Here is a 16,452-nt window from a genome sequence, read left to right on the forward strand (position 1 = left end):
CCAAACATGTCGGTGTTCACTTTCATTTTACTCGCGAGCAAGTGGAATTAGGTACTATTCGATTGATCTATGTTCCAGCTGCCGATAATCATGCTGATATTCTTACCAAGCCGGTTAATCGCCCTACTCTTGAGCATCTCAGCCCACGGTTGGGGATTGGTATACCGCCTGCTGCTTCTTAGCAGTTTTTTGTATACTTAAGGAAGTGAACAAATCCCCTGCGAGGGCACTCCTTCAAGTACTTCTTTTTTGTACCATCATCTGGGCATTTAGTGAAGATGAAAACCTACTTTGTAGGCATCTTCATCTAAATGAAAACCCCTTTATTCACCCCAAAAAAAAAAAAAAAGAAAAAAAAAAAGGCTGATGAAGAAGATAGATCACTCATGGAACACCTCTTTGCTTCTCCCGTCTACATTGGACATTGAGAGGGGGTGTTAAGCCAGGCAATCTCCAATTCTAGAGGACAGGATGATCAAAGGTCATACTGGCGCAAAGGTTCGATCACTTACAGGTAAAAACACCACAGGTGACTCTCCGTCAGGACACAAATCAACAATCAAAACCCGGACAAAATTCCACAACCAAAGCCCTGTCAAAGAGCCCCGGATCGGGGGCAAATTCCACAACCAAAGCCCTGTCAAAGAGCCCCGGATCGGAGGCCAAAAAAGGCCCCTTTCTGGCCGACCAGATCTGGCTGACCAGATTGACCTGGTCGGTCAATATCTGACCAGGTTGGTCAGATCTGGGTCAACCAGCTGGCCGACCAGACTGGTTGACCGACTAGCCCCTCCCTATTTAAAGGCGGGGGGCCTGGGTACTCTTCGCCACTTCAAGCTCCAGAGGTACCTGCACACCCTGAGCCTCTTCTGCCCCCTGGCTGTCTCCGCTGTTGCCTCCACTTCTGCCTCCTGGCTACCTCCTCTGCTGCCTCCATTTCTGCCTCCTGGCTGTCTTCATTATTAGTCTCAGTCGAAATCAGTGTATCCCTGTAGTGTTAGTCCTGGTCTGAAATGTAAACCATAAGAGTAAGTACCACGTATGAACCACAAGATACGAATACATGCATGCCAATGAATGAGCTTGGGGTTATTAAAATACTGACTGAGAATGGAAACTGAGTAAGCAAGATCCGGACGAGTGTGAAGGAGGCAGAGGAGTTTGCCAACAACCTGACGGTAGAGATGTTCATCAAAGGGAGGAGACTCCAAGTCTTTTGAGAGCTTGACTGTGGGATCTAAGGGAGTGGCAGCGAGCTTAGGCTCATGGGGAATGATCTGATCAAGGAGTTGAAGAGCAAATCATGAAAAACAATACTGAAGACTAATAATGGCTGAAGAAGAAATATATATCACAAACGGAACTCAGTATAGGAGAAGATATGAGAGAGAAGCTCTGGAGGAAGCAAACATCAATTCTCCAAGGAAGACAACTATAGTGGACTTCTGCACTAGCTCCACAAGTTGGAACTGAACCAAATCTGAGACAGCAAACTGATGCAAGAGTTGCTGCAGATTTGGAATAGAAAGAACATAATCTGGAGCAGAAGTTGGGGGCAGATCTGGAGCAGAAGTTGGGGGAAGATCTGGAGCAGAAATGGGGCAGATCTGAAGCAGAAAGGAAGGCAGATCTGGAGCAGAAAGGAGGGCAGATCTGGAGCAGAAAGAAGGGCAGAAGAGGAGGCAGCAGAGGAGGCAGCCAGGAGGCAGAAATGGAGGCAGCAGAGGTGGCAGCCAGGAGGCAGAAGTGGAGGCAGCAGCGGAGACAGCCAGGGGGCAGAAGAGGCTCAGGCTGTGAAGGTACCTCTGGAGCTTGAAGTGGCGAAGAGTACCTAGGCCCCCCCCCTTTAAATAGGGAGGGGCTAGTCGGTCAACCAGTCTGGTCGGCCAGCTGGTTGACCCAGATCTGACCAAGCAGGTCAATCTGGTCGGCCAGATCTGGTCAGCCAGAAAGGGGCCTTTTTTGGCCTCCGATCCAGGGCTCTTTGACAATGCTTTGGTTGTGGAATTTGCCCCCGATCCGGGGCTCTTTGACAGGGCTTTGGTTGTGGAATTTTGTCCGGGTTTTGATTGTTGATTTGTGTCCTGACGGAGAGTCACCTGTGGTGTTTTTACCTGTAAGTGATCGGACCTTTGCGCCTGTATGACCTTTGATTATCCTGTCCTCTAGAATTGGAGATTGCCTGGCTTAACACCCCCTCTCAATGTCCAATGTAGACGGGAGAAGCAAAGAGGTGTTCCATGAGTGATCTATCTTCTTCATCAGCCCTTTTTTTTTTTTTTTTTTTGGGGTGAATAAAGGGGTTTTCATTTAGATGAAGATGCCTACAAAGTAGGTTTTCATCTTCACTAAATGCCCAGATGATGGTACAAAAAAGAAGTACTTGAAGGAGTGCCCTCGCAGGGGATTTGTTCACTTCCTTAAGTATACAAAAAACTACTAAGAAGAAGGAGGCGGTATACCAATCCCCAACCGTGGGCTGAGATGCTCAAGAGTAGGGCGATTAACCGGCTTGGTAAGAATATCAGCACGATTATCGGCAGCTGGAACATAGATCAATCGAATAGTACCTAATTCCACTTGCTCGCGAGTAAAATGAAAGTGAACACCGACATGTTTGGTGCGGTTGGAAAAAATGGGATTGCCGGCGAGAGCGATGGCACTTTTGTTGTCGACATAGAGGATCGTTGGTTCAGTACAAGGAAAGAATAGCTCTGCCAGAAACTGTCGGAGATATATGGCCTCTGTGGTACAATCATACAAGGCCCGGTATTCAGCCTCAGTAGAAGAGCCAGCAACAGTTTCTTGTTTACGGTTAGACCAAGAAACAGGTGCCGAGCCAAACGAGAAAATATAGCCGCCATGAGAACGACGATTGTCCGGGTCACCAGCCCAGTCGGATCAGTGTATCCCTGTAGTGTTAGTCCTAATCTGAAATGTAAACCATAAGAGTAAGTACCACGTATGAACCGCAAGATACGAATACATGCATGCCAATGAGTGAGCTTGGGGTTATTAAAATACTGACTGAGAATGGAAACTGAGTAAGCAAGATCCGGACGAGTGTGAAGGAGGCAGAGGAGTTTGCCAACAACCTGACGGTAGAGATGTTCATCAAAGGGAGGAGACTCCAAGTCTTTTGAGAGCTTGACTGTGGGATCTAAGGGAGTGGTAGCAAGCTTAGGCTCATGGGGAATGATCTGATCAAGGAGTTGAAGAGCATATTTCTGTTGAGAAACAAAAATACCACCAGAATGTTGAACAACTTCCATGCCTAAGAAATAGGAGAGAAGACCGAGATCAGTCATTTCAAAAGTGGTACTTAGTTGAGTTTTAATGAATTGAAGTGTGGGAGTAGAGCCTAAAAGCAAAAGATCATCTACGTAGAGTAAGATAAAGCAGACCCCCTCTGACGATTGATGGATATATAAATTTGGATCAAAAGGAGTGGAATGAAAACCATTAGTTTTGAGGAAGGTGTCTATCCTGTGGAACCATGATCGAGGTGCTTGTTTAAGCCCATAAAGAGCTTTGCGGAGACCGAATACCTTATTTTCATGGCTAGGAGGAGAAAAACCAGGTGGGGGAGTCACATAGACTTCTTCATCAAGGTAGCCATTGAGAAAGGCACTCTTGACATCCATCTGATAGATAGACCAGCGGTGATGAGCAGCTAGGGCGATTAACCGGCTTGGTAAGAATATCAGCATGATTATCGGCAGCTGGAACATAGATCAATCGAATAGTACCTAATTCCACTTGCTCGCGAGTAAAATGAACCTGCACACCCTGAGCTTCCTCCAGAGCTAGGGCGATTAACCGGCTTGGTAAGAATATCAGCATGATTATCGGCAGCTGGAACATAGATCAATAATAGTACCTAATTCCACTTGCTCACGAGTAAAATGTGTTAAAAGAGAAGGAGGAGGTGGAGAGACAATGAGCACAAGACACAAGTGTTGAGGAGTAGTAGGAAGACTACTATGTGTGTCCCCTTTTCTTACTTTTTATTCCATCATACCCTAAGTCCACATATGACTAACATAGTGGTCATAGTGTACAAGACATAAGTCTATCTAGTAATATCAATTCCTAGATGAACAACTAGCGGGTAGCTATCGCTTACTCCGCTATACATACTGCCGATAGAACGACATCCACACAATAAGATCATCCATCAGGTGGATGATGACGGCTGGAGCTTGCTATATCTGCAACACTCCCCCTCAAGCTCGAGTCGAGCTTGTGAACTCCCATGAAGAATCGGAAGTTCTCAAATTTCTCTCGAGGCAGCGCCTTCGTGAAGATATCAGCAACGTGCTCTCCTGTCTGCACATAGGACATGTCAATCTGACCTGCCAGGACCTTCTCTCTTATGAAATGGTAGTGAACCTCTATGTGTTTTGTACGTGCATGAAACACTGGGTTACTAGCAAGCTGAATACTGCTCATGTTATCACAATAGAGAGCAACAGGATCCTTGACATACTGCCCCAAATCTGCAAGTAGGCTGCATAACCATATAGACTCACAAGCGGCCAATGCTGCCCCTCTGTACTCAGCCTCTGTAGATGACAATGCAACTATGGGTTGCTTCTTGGAAGACCACGTGATAGCGGCACTTCCAATGCTGAATACATACCCAGATGTGGACCTCCTGTCCATAGAACTACCTGCCCAATCGGCATCAGTGTACCCGAACAAGATGAGATCACCAAAAGATCTGTAGTGAAGCCCATACTGCACAGTGGACTTCACATATCTGAGGATCCTCCTCACAGCATCCAAATGTGGCTTTCTAGGCGTCTGCATAAACTGGCTAACCAAGCCAACTGCATAACTAAGATCAGGCCTAGTGATCGTCATATAAATAAGACTACCAACCATCTGCCGATACATAGCTGGATCTTCTAAGACATCACCTGTATCTGCTCTTAACTTGACATTTTGCTCTAAGGGAACTGAAACTGGCTTACAAGCCGTCATCCCATAGCGTGAGAGCATGTCTAGAGCATACTGCCTTTGCACCATCCAAGTGTCATAGGCATCCCTTATGATTTCAATGCCAAGAAAGTATCTCAGCTCACCCAAGTCCTTCATGTCAAATTCAGCCTTGAGTTTGTCCTTCATCTGCTGTATAAGCACATCACTGCTTCCTGTCAATATCAGATCATCAACATATAGAATCAGCAATATCATATGCTCCCCCTGAATATATACATACAAGGATGAGTCTGACGGGCATGTCTGAAAACCAATTTTCTGCAAGTATGCATTTATTCTACCATACCAAGCGCGTGGCGCTTGCTTCAATCCATATAATGCCTTCTGCAACTTGCATACTTTTGTGGGCTGATTTGGGTCTTCATACCCAGGTGGCTGCATCATATACACCTCTTCCATAAGATCACCATTCAGAAATGCATTTTTAACATCCATTTGATGCATAGCCCATTTATTGTGCGTAGCCAAAGCAATGACAGTTCTAACAGTTGCCATTTTTGCAACAGGGCTGAAAGTCTCCTCAAAATCAATTCCATACTCTTGAGCATAGCCCTTAGCAACCAATCTTGCTTTGTATCTACCCACTGAACCATCAGATTTATGTTTCACCTTGTACACCCACTTGCATCCAATTGCTTTCTTGCCCTCTGGCAAATCTGCAAGTGTCCATGTGTGCTGCTTACTTAGTGCATCCATTTCCTCATTCATGGCATCAACCCATTTTGGGCTATCACATGCTTCCTCAAGGGAACTTGGCTCCCTCTCTTGGATAACCTTAACCATATATGCATGATGCACCGCCATAAAACCATCATAAGTAAGCCTCTGAACTGGATAAGTAACTCGCATTGACCTGCGGGGAGCTGTAGGTGCATTGTGTCTATCAACTATGACTGTACCTGGAGAAAAAGAAACCCTTCCTGATGATTGTACTTCTGGATTTTCATACGCAGCATCAAAGCCCATATTCTCATCAAATCCATGAGTCCCAGAACTGAAGTTTGGACTGTTATAACCATTATTTCTTGGCTGTCCACTTCTTACTGCTGCACCACTATTTCTTGGACTGTTTTGAGTCCCCAATTGTTGTGCATTTCTCGCTGAATTTTCCGGACTGTCATGGGCTGATCTTTGCTGCCCTAAACCGCCCATATTTGACCTTAGTCTTCCTGTCCATGGAGTGACAGTTTTGGGACTGTTATCAACCTCTCCGGGCCCCAAACTTGCACTGTTTAGCGGGCTGTCCGCTGCGGGCCTGCGCACTGCATTGTTTTCTGTTTCTGCCAAAACACTGGCATCTTGCCCATTGGCATGAGGTGGCTTGAACCATGAGTTCAGCTCATCAAAAACAACATCCCTGCTAATATAGAACTTCCTGGTAGAAGGGTTGTAGCATCTATACCCCTTTGACTCTGAGGCATAACCCAAAAACACACATCTTACTGCCTTGGGATCCAATTTCCTTCTCCTTTCATCAGGGATATGTACATAGCATAAACAACCAAATACTTTCAAATGAGAAATATCTGGTTTGACACCTGTAAAGGCCTCTTCAGGCGTCATGTCATGCACTGAAGATGTAGGTGCCCGATTCATGAGATAAACTGCGCATGAAACTGCCTCTGCCCAATATGGTCTAGGCATTTTCTTCTCATCCAACATGGCTCTGGAAACTTCTGCTACAAATCTGTTCTTTCTTTCAGCCTTTCCATTTTGTTGAGGGCTGTAACCACATGTTTTCTCCCTCTTAATGCCATGCTCCTTGAGAAAGGCATTAAACTCATCAGACACATATTCGCCCCCATTATCTGATCTGAGGCACAAAATGCGCTGTCCTGTTTGCTTTTCCACAAGTGCTTTGAACTCTTTGAATTTTGCAAGTACTTCAGACTTCTGTTTCATAAAATAAACCCAAGTCTTACTTGAGTAATCATCAATGAATGAAACATAGTACTCATAGCCACTCAGACTAGGCTGAGATGGTGTCCAAACGTCACTATGTATAAGCTCTAAAATTCTGCGAGCTCTTCTCCCATGTTGAGGAAATGGCAACCTGGCTTGCTTGCCTATTTGGCATGAACTGCAAACTGTGGATGGACCACTAACCTTAAATGCTGGCACCCCTGTAACTATGCCTGAGGTAGGCAAAGTTTTCAGCCTTTGGTAGTTCATGTGTCCTATCCTCTTATGCCACATTTCAATATCTGAAATTTGCGCATCACTATGAGCATACATGGCTGCCTCTACTGCAGGCATATTGGCATCCAATTTAAACATTCTGCCTGTCTTTTTTCCTTTTGCAACCAGCTGCATGTTATTGTTCATATCTTCAATATAACATCCTGTTTTGTTGAAGCGAACCTGCAAGTCCCGCTCAACCATTTGACCAACAGAAATCCGATTTTTGGTGATGCTAGGCACATGCAACACTTCACCCAATGCCTTGATATTGCCTGCATCTGTATTAACTGGGACATTTCCCATGTGTGTGATCTCATGTTGAGAATCATCACCTGTGAACACATAAGATGGGGCTTTTACTGGTTCCAAGGATGTGAACCATTCCCCACGAGCAGTCATATGATTTGACGCTCCTGAATCGATGTACCAATCTTCTGCACTTTCCTGCATAGTGTTATCCATTGAATGTGTCATCGCCAATAGATGATCACTTCTGCTGGTACTCTCATAGTCTGTAGAAGCATAATTATTTTGTGGCAGCTTGCCACTTCTTATGTCATTTTGCTTCTTGAAACACTCCTTTGCCCAATGTCCTTTTGCACCACAGTAGTTGCATACACCAGGCCTTCTTCCTTGATTCTGGTAGTTACCTCTACCATGATTATTTCCTCTGCCTCTTGCATTCTGCTGAACATATTGCTGTTCATTTTGAGCATCTCCTTGTCCTTGCTGATTTTGATTGTTTTGGCCTCTTCCTTGTGCGCCATAGCGTCCTGCACCTCGGCCTCTATTATGACCACGTCCTCTACCTCTCCCCCTGCCTGCAATCAATGCATGTTCCTGGTTTCCACCAGTGGATGTAGAATGTCCAAGCCTCATCTCTTCACTGACAAGAAGAGGAATAAGCTCATTAAATGTAGGGAAGGTATCTCTTACAGCAATAGATGTTTCAAAGGGTTTGTACTCTTTGCCAAGACCCTGCAGAGTAACAAGCAGCAAATCATCATCATCAATGACAACCCCAATGCTGCCAAGTTGATCTGTTAGTGCTCTTATTTTTAGCACATAGTCATTGATGCTCAATGACCCCTTCTTTACTTCATTTAGTTGCTGCTTTAGCTGCAGCTTACGCGCCTTTGTAGACGTCTCAAACAGGTTTGACAGCGTATCCCAAACTTCCTTGGGTGTCTCAGCATCCTGTATGTGGCCAATCATACTATCACTCACTGTGATAGAAATGTAGTGAATGGCCTGCCTTGCTTTCTTTACCCATGCTCTTACTGGTGCATCTGTAGCATCACCTGCTGGCTTTTGATCCGTGCCAATGCATAGCTCCCACAACTCCTTGCCCATCAAGAAGTTCTTGATTCTGAACTTCCAGGCAGGATAGTTATTTTTATCCAACTTCTCTCCTGTGATGTGAGAGGCTGAAGCTTGTTCTGTCATATTTACTGTATAAACACAGCAAACTAATGAACACAGCGAGATGAGAAAAAACACAGCAAATCACTGCCTTGCAAGACCTTTGACTCAAGTCAAATAACAACAAAAACTACTGCAACTCTGTGCATAAGAAACCTGCTCTTGCTGAGCATACAAGTATCACTTTCACTGCCTTCCAATAGCATACAACTCTGCAATATTCAATTGCATAAGGGCATACAACACCAAGAACTCAGAAATACAGGCCTTCCACTGCCGTATGTAACTAGCATAAGCTTCGAAGCATGAATCAAACAACTCTGCCAAATGGTGACTACAGCGTCCAACCAAACTAGCATAAACAGTTCACTGTTCCTGCATCAAATCTGATACCTGCAGTGTACCTGTCCTCTTTCCTGGCATATACAACCTTGCGAAATAGAAGGTAGCAAAGGAAAAACTTTGGACAGAGTCCAGAATGGAAAACGGACTCACTTTCAGGATGCGACCACTCTGTCGCGCAGAAACAGGGTGTCTGAAATCGCCTGCGGAAATGACGAATTTCGAAAAAATGAAGGTCAAGATGGCCCCGGAATGCTGAGAGACCTTGACCACCCGAAGCTTCACCGCGAACGGCGTCCCAAAATTCCACCGTTGGATTTTGTGGTATGGCGGCTGCCCCTCCTCTGTATGTGCTCGAAAAAGCTGCTCACTGGCTGAGCATAAGACTCTCTCCGATGCAACTCCCTCGTGACTACGAGATGCACACCTGGTGCTCTGATACCATGTTAAAAGAGAAGGAGGAGGTGGAGAGACAATGAGCACAAGACACAAGTGTTGAGGAGTAGTAGGAAGACTACTATGTGTGTCCCCTTTTCTTACTTTTTATTCCATCATACCCTAAGTCCACATATGACTAACATAGTGGTCATAGTGTACAAGACATAAGTCTATCTAGTAATATCAATTCCTAGATGAACAACTGGCGGCTAGCTATCGCTTACTCCGCTATACATACTGCCGATAGAACGACATCCACACAATAAGATCATCCATCAGGTGGATGATGACGGCTGGAGCTTGCTATATCTGCAACAAATGAACCTGCACACCCCGTGCTCGAATAGTTGCTTCCTCCAGAGCTTCTCTCTCATATCTTCTCCCGAACATGACGCCTTTTGAGGCCTTCTATGGCTACCGACCTTCTATTTCTCATATTCGCATCTTTGGATGCCGCGCGTACACTCATACTCCCAATGATACTCGCGGTAAACTCGAACCTCGTGCTGAACTTTTTCTTCTAGTTGACTACTCAGCAGAAGCCAAAGCTTATCGATTATTTGATCCTCGCACAAACAAAGTTTTGGTTCACCGAGATGTGGTCTTCGATGAAAGAGATGTTCTAAAAAATTCCTCTATTCTCTCTACTGATGACGTATCTACTCCTGTTCCCTCCGACAATTCTCCACCTGAAATTTCTTCCTCTCCTCCCGAAACCTCTCTCTCACCACCCATTGCTTCTCCTCACGACCCGCTGCCACGCTGGTATCGCAAAACTATGAAGGATTCCGAGATTATTCCCGTAGAACTTCCTCCTTCCGGTCCTCGCCGCTCTATATGTTAATCGATGTTAATCGAGCAGTAGGGGCAAAGGTTTCCTCATAATCGATACCATGTTTTTGGCGAAATCCTTGCACTACTAAGCGAGCTTTGTACTTGTCCAGTGTTCCATCGGCTTTGAGTTTTGTTCGGAAGATCCACTTTGTTCCGATGACCTTTTTGTGAGTGGGTCGATTGACCAAAATCCAGGTCTGATTGCGATCAATACTCTCAAGCTCCTGTTCCATGGCACGATGCCACACAGGATTTTGAACTGCTTCCTGCCACTTAGGTTCAAAATGTATGATATAGGCCGTGGTAAAAAATGGAGGCGGTGGTAGTGGAAGAAGTTGTTCGAGTAGAGCGGCGAGGACCGGAAGGAGGAAGTTCTACGGGAATAATCCCGGAATCCTTCATAGTTTGGCGATACCAGCGTGGCAGCGGGTCGTGAGGAGAAGCAATGGGTGGTGAGAGAGAGGTTTCGGGAGGAGAGGAAGAAATTTCAGGTGGAGAATTGTCGGAGGGAACAGGAGTAGATACGTCATCACTAGAGAGAATAAAGGAATTTTTTAGAACATCTCTTTCATCGAAGACCACATCTCGGCGAACCAAAACTTTGTTTGTACGAGGATCAAATAATCGATAAGCTTTAGCTTCTGCTGAGTAGCCAACTAGAAGAAAAAGTTCAGCACGAGGTTCGAGTTTACCGCGAGTATCATTGGGAGTATGAGTGTACGCGCGGCATCCAAAGATGCGAATATGAGAAATAGAAGGTCGGTAGCCATAGAAGGCCTCAAAAGGCGTCATGTTCGGGAGAAGATATGAGAGAGAAGCTCTGGAGGAAGCAACTATTCGAGCACGGGGTGTGCAGGTTCATTTTACTCGCGAGCAAGTGGAATTAGGTACTATTCGATTGATCTATGTTCCAGCTGCCGATAATCATGTTGATATTCTTACCAAGCCGGTTAATCGCCCTAGCTCTGGAGGAAGCTCAGGGTGTGCAGGTTCATTTTACTCGCGAGCAAGTGGAATTAGGTACTATTCGATTGATCTATGTTCCAGCTGCCGATAATCATGCTGATATTCTTACCAAGCCGGTTAATTGCCCTAGTTGCTCATCACCGCTGGTCTATCTATCAGATGGATGTCAAGAGTGCCTTTCTCAATGGCTACCTTGATGAAGAAGTCTATGTGACTCCCCCACCTGGTTTTTCTCCTCCTCGCCATGAAAATAAGGTATTCGGTCTCCGCAAAGCTCTTTATGGGCTTAAACAAGCACCTCGATCATGGTTTCACAGGATAGACACCTTCCTCAAAACTAATGGTTTTCATTCCACTCCTTTTGATCCAAATTTATATATCCATCAATCGTCAGAGGGGGTCTGCTTTATCTTACTCTACGTAGATGATCTTTTGCTTTTAGGCTCTACTCCCACTCTCTACTCCCACTACACTTCAATTCATTAAAACTCAACTAAGTACCACTTTTGAAATGACTGATCTCGGTCTTCTCTCCTATTTCTTAGGCATGGAAGTTGTTCAACATTCTGGTGGTATTTTTGTTTCTCAACAGAAATATGCTCTTCAACTCCTTGATCAGATCATTCCCCATGAGCCTAAGCTTGCTACCACTCCCTTAGATCCCACAGTCAAGCTCTCAAAAGACTTGGAGTCTCCTCCCTTTGATGAACATCTCTACCGTCAGGTTATTGGCAAACTCCTTTGCCTCCTTCACACTCGTCCGGATCTTGCTTACTCAGTATTTTAATAACCCCAAGCTCACTCATTGGCATGCATGTATTCGTATCTTGCGGTTCATACGTGGTACTTACTCTTATGGTTTACATTTCAGACCAGGACTAACACTATAGGGATACACTGATCCGACTGGGCTGGCGACCCGGACAATCGTCGTTCTCATGGCGGCTATATTTTCTCGTTTGGCTCGGCACCTGTTTCTTGGTCTAACCGTAAACAAGAAACTGTTGCTGGCTCTTCTACTGAGGCTGAATACCGGGCCTTGTATGATTGTACCACAAAGGCCATATATCTCCGACAGTTTCTGGCAGAGCTATTCTTTCCTTGTACTGAACCAACGATCCTCTACGTCGACAACAAAAGTGCCATCGCTCTCGCCGGCAATCCCATTTTTTCCAACCGCACCAAACATGTCGGTGTTCACTTTCATTTTACTCGCGAGCAAGTGGAATTAGGTACTATTCGATTGATCTATGTTCCAGCTGCCGATAATCGTGCTGATATTCTTACCAAGCCGGTTAATCGCCCTACTCTTGAGCATCTCAGCCCACGGTTGGGGATTGGTATACCGCCTCCTTCTTCTTAGTAGTTTTTTGTATACTTAAGGAAGTGAACAAATCCCCTGCGAGGGCACTCCTTCAAGTACTTTCTTTATAGCAGCTCCCTCTATCCCACTCACATATCACGAGGTGAACCAGGTCACCTGAGAGAATCTCCTATAGTCACACATGTTCAAGACTTAGTTGGCACCTCGTGAGCTCCCTGTGAAGCTCTGCTTCTACAAAGACCACTGCCTACGAATTTCGAAGGAGGGTGTCATCGACCCACCAAGATACACACGCATCCAAGTCCCCTGCTCCATGAGGATCTTGATTGGGCAGTTCCAGCTCTCATCACACTGCCTCTGTATAAAGAGTGGTCGAGCGAAGGGCATACCCAAACAGGGCCGCATCTGTACCCTAGCGATTCCTAGGAGATAGAGTCAAAGTAGCATTTCGCTTTCAGGTGCCCGCTCTACTACGAGATCAAAGGCCGGTACCAATGGGTTTTCAAAGACGGCTTCGGCTACCTACCCAACTTCCTATCCTATCCAAACCAGAGATGTTTGGCAGCTTTCATTCATGAGGCCGTACGGCACAGAAGCTGTTGCTCCAGACAATGAAGTGATGAACCTATAATCGAACTATCCAAAAGATGGGGCAAGTTGGTGAGCTTCAAAACATAAAGAGACAAGATACGAAGACTTACATTCACAAGCTGACCATGTATACAGCTTCACACAGCCCCTCGAGATTTGTGTATACCATCACCAAAAAGGAATACCCCTAGCACCAGTCAGTGCACATGAAATCTAGAGGGCTTTATAGACCAAGAAGAGGGAAAGAAGGAATAAAGCATATGGAGAGAGAGAGAGAGAGAGAGAGTCTATTAAAGTATTCGAAAAGACCAAAAAGGGCCTATGAGACTAAAAGAAGCTGATACAATGAACTGCTAGGTGGAGCCACTAAGTAGTCATCTGTCAACCCTAGGAGAGGGGCGTCGATGTGAGGTTGCTGCGGGGCAAAAATCCTATGATAGGGCGGTGGTAGCTGTCGGCATGAACAGCCCCGCTGCAGTCTCTTGGCTATAGCCGTGCGATGAACAAGTGCCGTAGTCACTCTTGTGGGCCATGCGTCTAGTCTTGTAAGCATGGAGGTAAAGTCCCCATCCCCTATAGTGTGATCTATGCCAAATGCCCAAAGAGAAAAAGATGTGATTCCTCCGAGTCTTCTATTTTCAAGGAGTCGTCTCACATTGTTTACAACATGACTTTCATTGGCATTAGGAAAGCCAGAAAATTATATTCAGTTTTTAACCAACAGCGCTCTAGTTTAAAGAGACTTGATAAGTCTTCTATAGGTTGAGAAGGGAGGTAATGGCATCATTCTAAAAATTCCACTTTGAGTTCCCCTCCACCATGGAAAGAATCTTATATATATACCTTTGTAAGACTATAATAAGTCCAATCATACAAATTTAAACAAAAACTTTTATGGGAAACAAAAGAAAGACATACTTAGCAAGCAAAGCTCGTCATCAGTGCCCAAGCATAACAAGCTATACAGGGTTTCTAAAGAATCTTACATTGTTCTTGTCTATTTTTGTGAAGATGGTACAATATGTAAAAGTAAACACTTCCTTTTCGTATACAATTTCTTAGAATTAACTACCAAGCAGTTCGTTTATGTGGGGGGAAAATTGTCTCCAATAAGTGCATATTTTCACTCACAGTCCCTTAGCAGCAGTAGCTGCTAGGCTTACAAGACTCAGCTCGCTTATGAACTTCTCCGCTCCAGGAAAAGTGTCGTGATGATATACAACTGAAAGTCATTTTGAACTCGCTCTGTATATAAGCCTTTATTCTCAAAGTGAAGATCGAAATGCGAGCTGTGTTCAAGACTAGCCGCAACGGGTCTTCCGGGAGTGCAAATCGAGCAGCGAAGATTGTGCAGCCGATAAAATGAAGATTAAACGAAGCGCTGAATTGCGGAAGAATGATACCTTTTCAAGGTCAATCAAAGGTAGCATTGTGCTGACGAAAAGCTCGAGGGTCATAGGAGCGGGTCGATCGCTGCTATGAGACGACGAAGACACGGACTTTTTTTTCTCTCTGGCAGCCATGGCGTCGGACAGCAAGCTACTGAAGATGGAAGCCTACTTATTAGTAGTTTCCATAACACCGAGGCCCCTTTGAGCCACGTGTACCATAACGGTGTATATCGAGGAGCGCCTGAGCATGGGTTCAAACCATCCGACTGGTCAATTTGTGAGATGGAATGGGCTACTCATGTACCAGTTGGAGGAGTTGGCCATGGAGTGGACGGCCTTCATGGGCCAAACACAAATCTTTTGTGTTAGTGTCCGTGCCCGTCCCTCCTATTGGACCACACCACCTTTTGGAGGATGACCAGCGAGGGGTGTGAAGCCAGCCTATGAGGGTTTAGACAAGGCAAACGCCATCCATGAAAAAAGGACGTTGATTGACGAGGCACCAACCAACTCGGCCATACTCATGTCCATCCGCAAGAAAGCATGTCCAATGCTGTCGTTTGCCCATGCACCGTCAAGAATCGATGGACCAATAAAAATTTTGGCAAGCTACAATGGTCAGTATCTTTCCACATGAAGCTGTCGTCAATACCTAGCACTAAATGACATGAGAAGTAGCCCCCGCCCCGTTCGAATCCACACAGCAACAGTCCTCCCAAAAGAAGAGAATGGTTGTTGTTACTCCATCTTGACCCACTCAGTGCCCACCTTCAATTCCCTTCAGAACCTATTGCCTGTCAGCATAGACCATGGGCAGCCCCTCATACTTGGGAAAAAAAATTCGAGTCCACATTGAGCCACAAGTATGCAAAGATGTATTCTCAGGCACTTAGCAAGGCTCCCCACGCTGCTATCAAGGTTGAAAGTATAGCATTAGGCTACCAAACTAGCATTGCAACTTGTCCCCACAAAGCCTTTTGAACTAATTTGTTGGAGATCAGCCAATTGTAATGCTTAATGTTGTGCTAGCCTTCAAATAACGCTACTAGAGCTGGGGGAAAAAGCAATGAAGCCATCGTGGGACACTTCAAACTAGCTGCTCCTGGGCTTACGACTAGTAAATGCTGGGAGGTGCTCTGATAGCCTTATGGAAATGAGGAATTGAATGCCAAGGTGGCATGTGGTCAACCAACCTTTTCCCCCCGCAAAACGAGCGAGCTTTTGAGGTCAATGGTTTTGTGCAAAAAAATACTCTCCTTGAAGCATTTCAGGATAGAATATAACATAATATCGTGATTTTCACCAAATATTATGATATTTAGCATGGGGAATCAGTTTTTCCCATAACAACCCTTTTCCCATCGTGTCATTAGGGTTATAGTTGCATGGCCAATGGGGTTTTAAAGATTGAGTCCACGTGCATACATAGATGCAATCCTTGGACACTTGAGGCATTATGGTAGTTGGTGAGAAATGGGAAATGGGAAATGGTAGTTGGTGAGAAATGGGAAATTTAATGCCAAGATGGCAAGTGATCCCCACCTTTTTCCTACATTTTTTTCTCACAAAACCGATGACTCTTCAGGTCCATGTTCTTGTGGGAAAAAAGATTTTGTGAATCATTCGAGGGTAGTTTTCCCACAAAAGCCCTTTTCCTTAGAATGGCTTTTCCTTGAGCCCTAATGATCCTAAAAGATTAGCTATTTTTACAATGGTCATAGTGGACGTAATCTATGACTACTTTACAAAGACGATTTCCTTTCCACTAGGCTATAGATTCTAAGCAAATCATTGACTTAAGCTAGACCATGCTTCTAAAAAGACTTTGAGGAATCAAAAGAATTTTAAGACACTTTAGGACGAAGGTTGAGGCTAGACCTACACAAAGACTTAAGGTCAAATAAAATGTGTCCTATGAAAGGGGGTCCTCAAGTCGACAAAATAGTGGACTTGAGGGTT

General features: G+C 45.0%; 1 protein-coding gene across 1 annotated transcript in view; it reads right to left on the minus strand.

Annotated features, from left to right (window-relative positions):
* Nucleotides 1–14,759, minus strand: part of LOC147879789 (DNA-binding protein) — a 129,482-nt gene extending 114,723 nt beyond the window's left edge. Inside the window, exon 1 of the mRNA XM_087371543.1 lies at nt 14,506–14,759. Within this exon, the coding sequence (XP_087227669.1) occupies nt 14,506–14,625 (120 nt within the window). The 5' untranslated portion in view covers nt 14,626–14,759. The remainder of the gene's footprint in view (nt 1–14,505) is intronic.
* Between the last annotated feature and the right edge of the window lie 1,693 nt (nt 14,760–16,452).

Source organism: Dipteris shenzhenensis, chromosome 33 (genome assembly GCF_047967505.1).
Source record: "Dipteris shenzhenensis isolate YYH24624 ecotype China chromosome 33, Dip_SZ_1.0, whole genome shotgun sequence".
NCBI classification, from domain to species: domain Eukaryota; kingdom Viridiplantae; phylum Streptophyta; class Polypodiopsida; order Gleicheniales; family Dipteridaceae; genus Dipteris; species Dipteris shenzhenensis.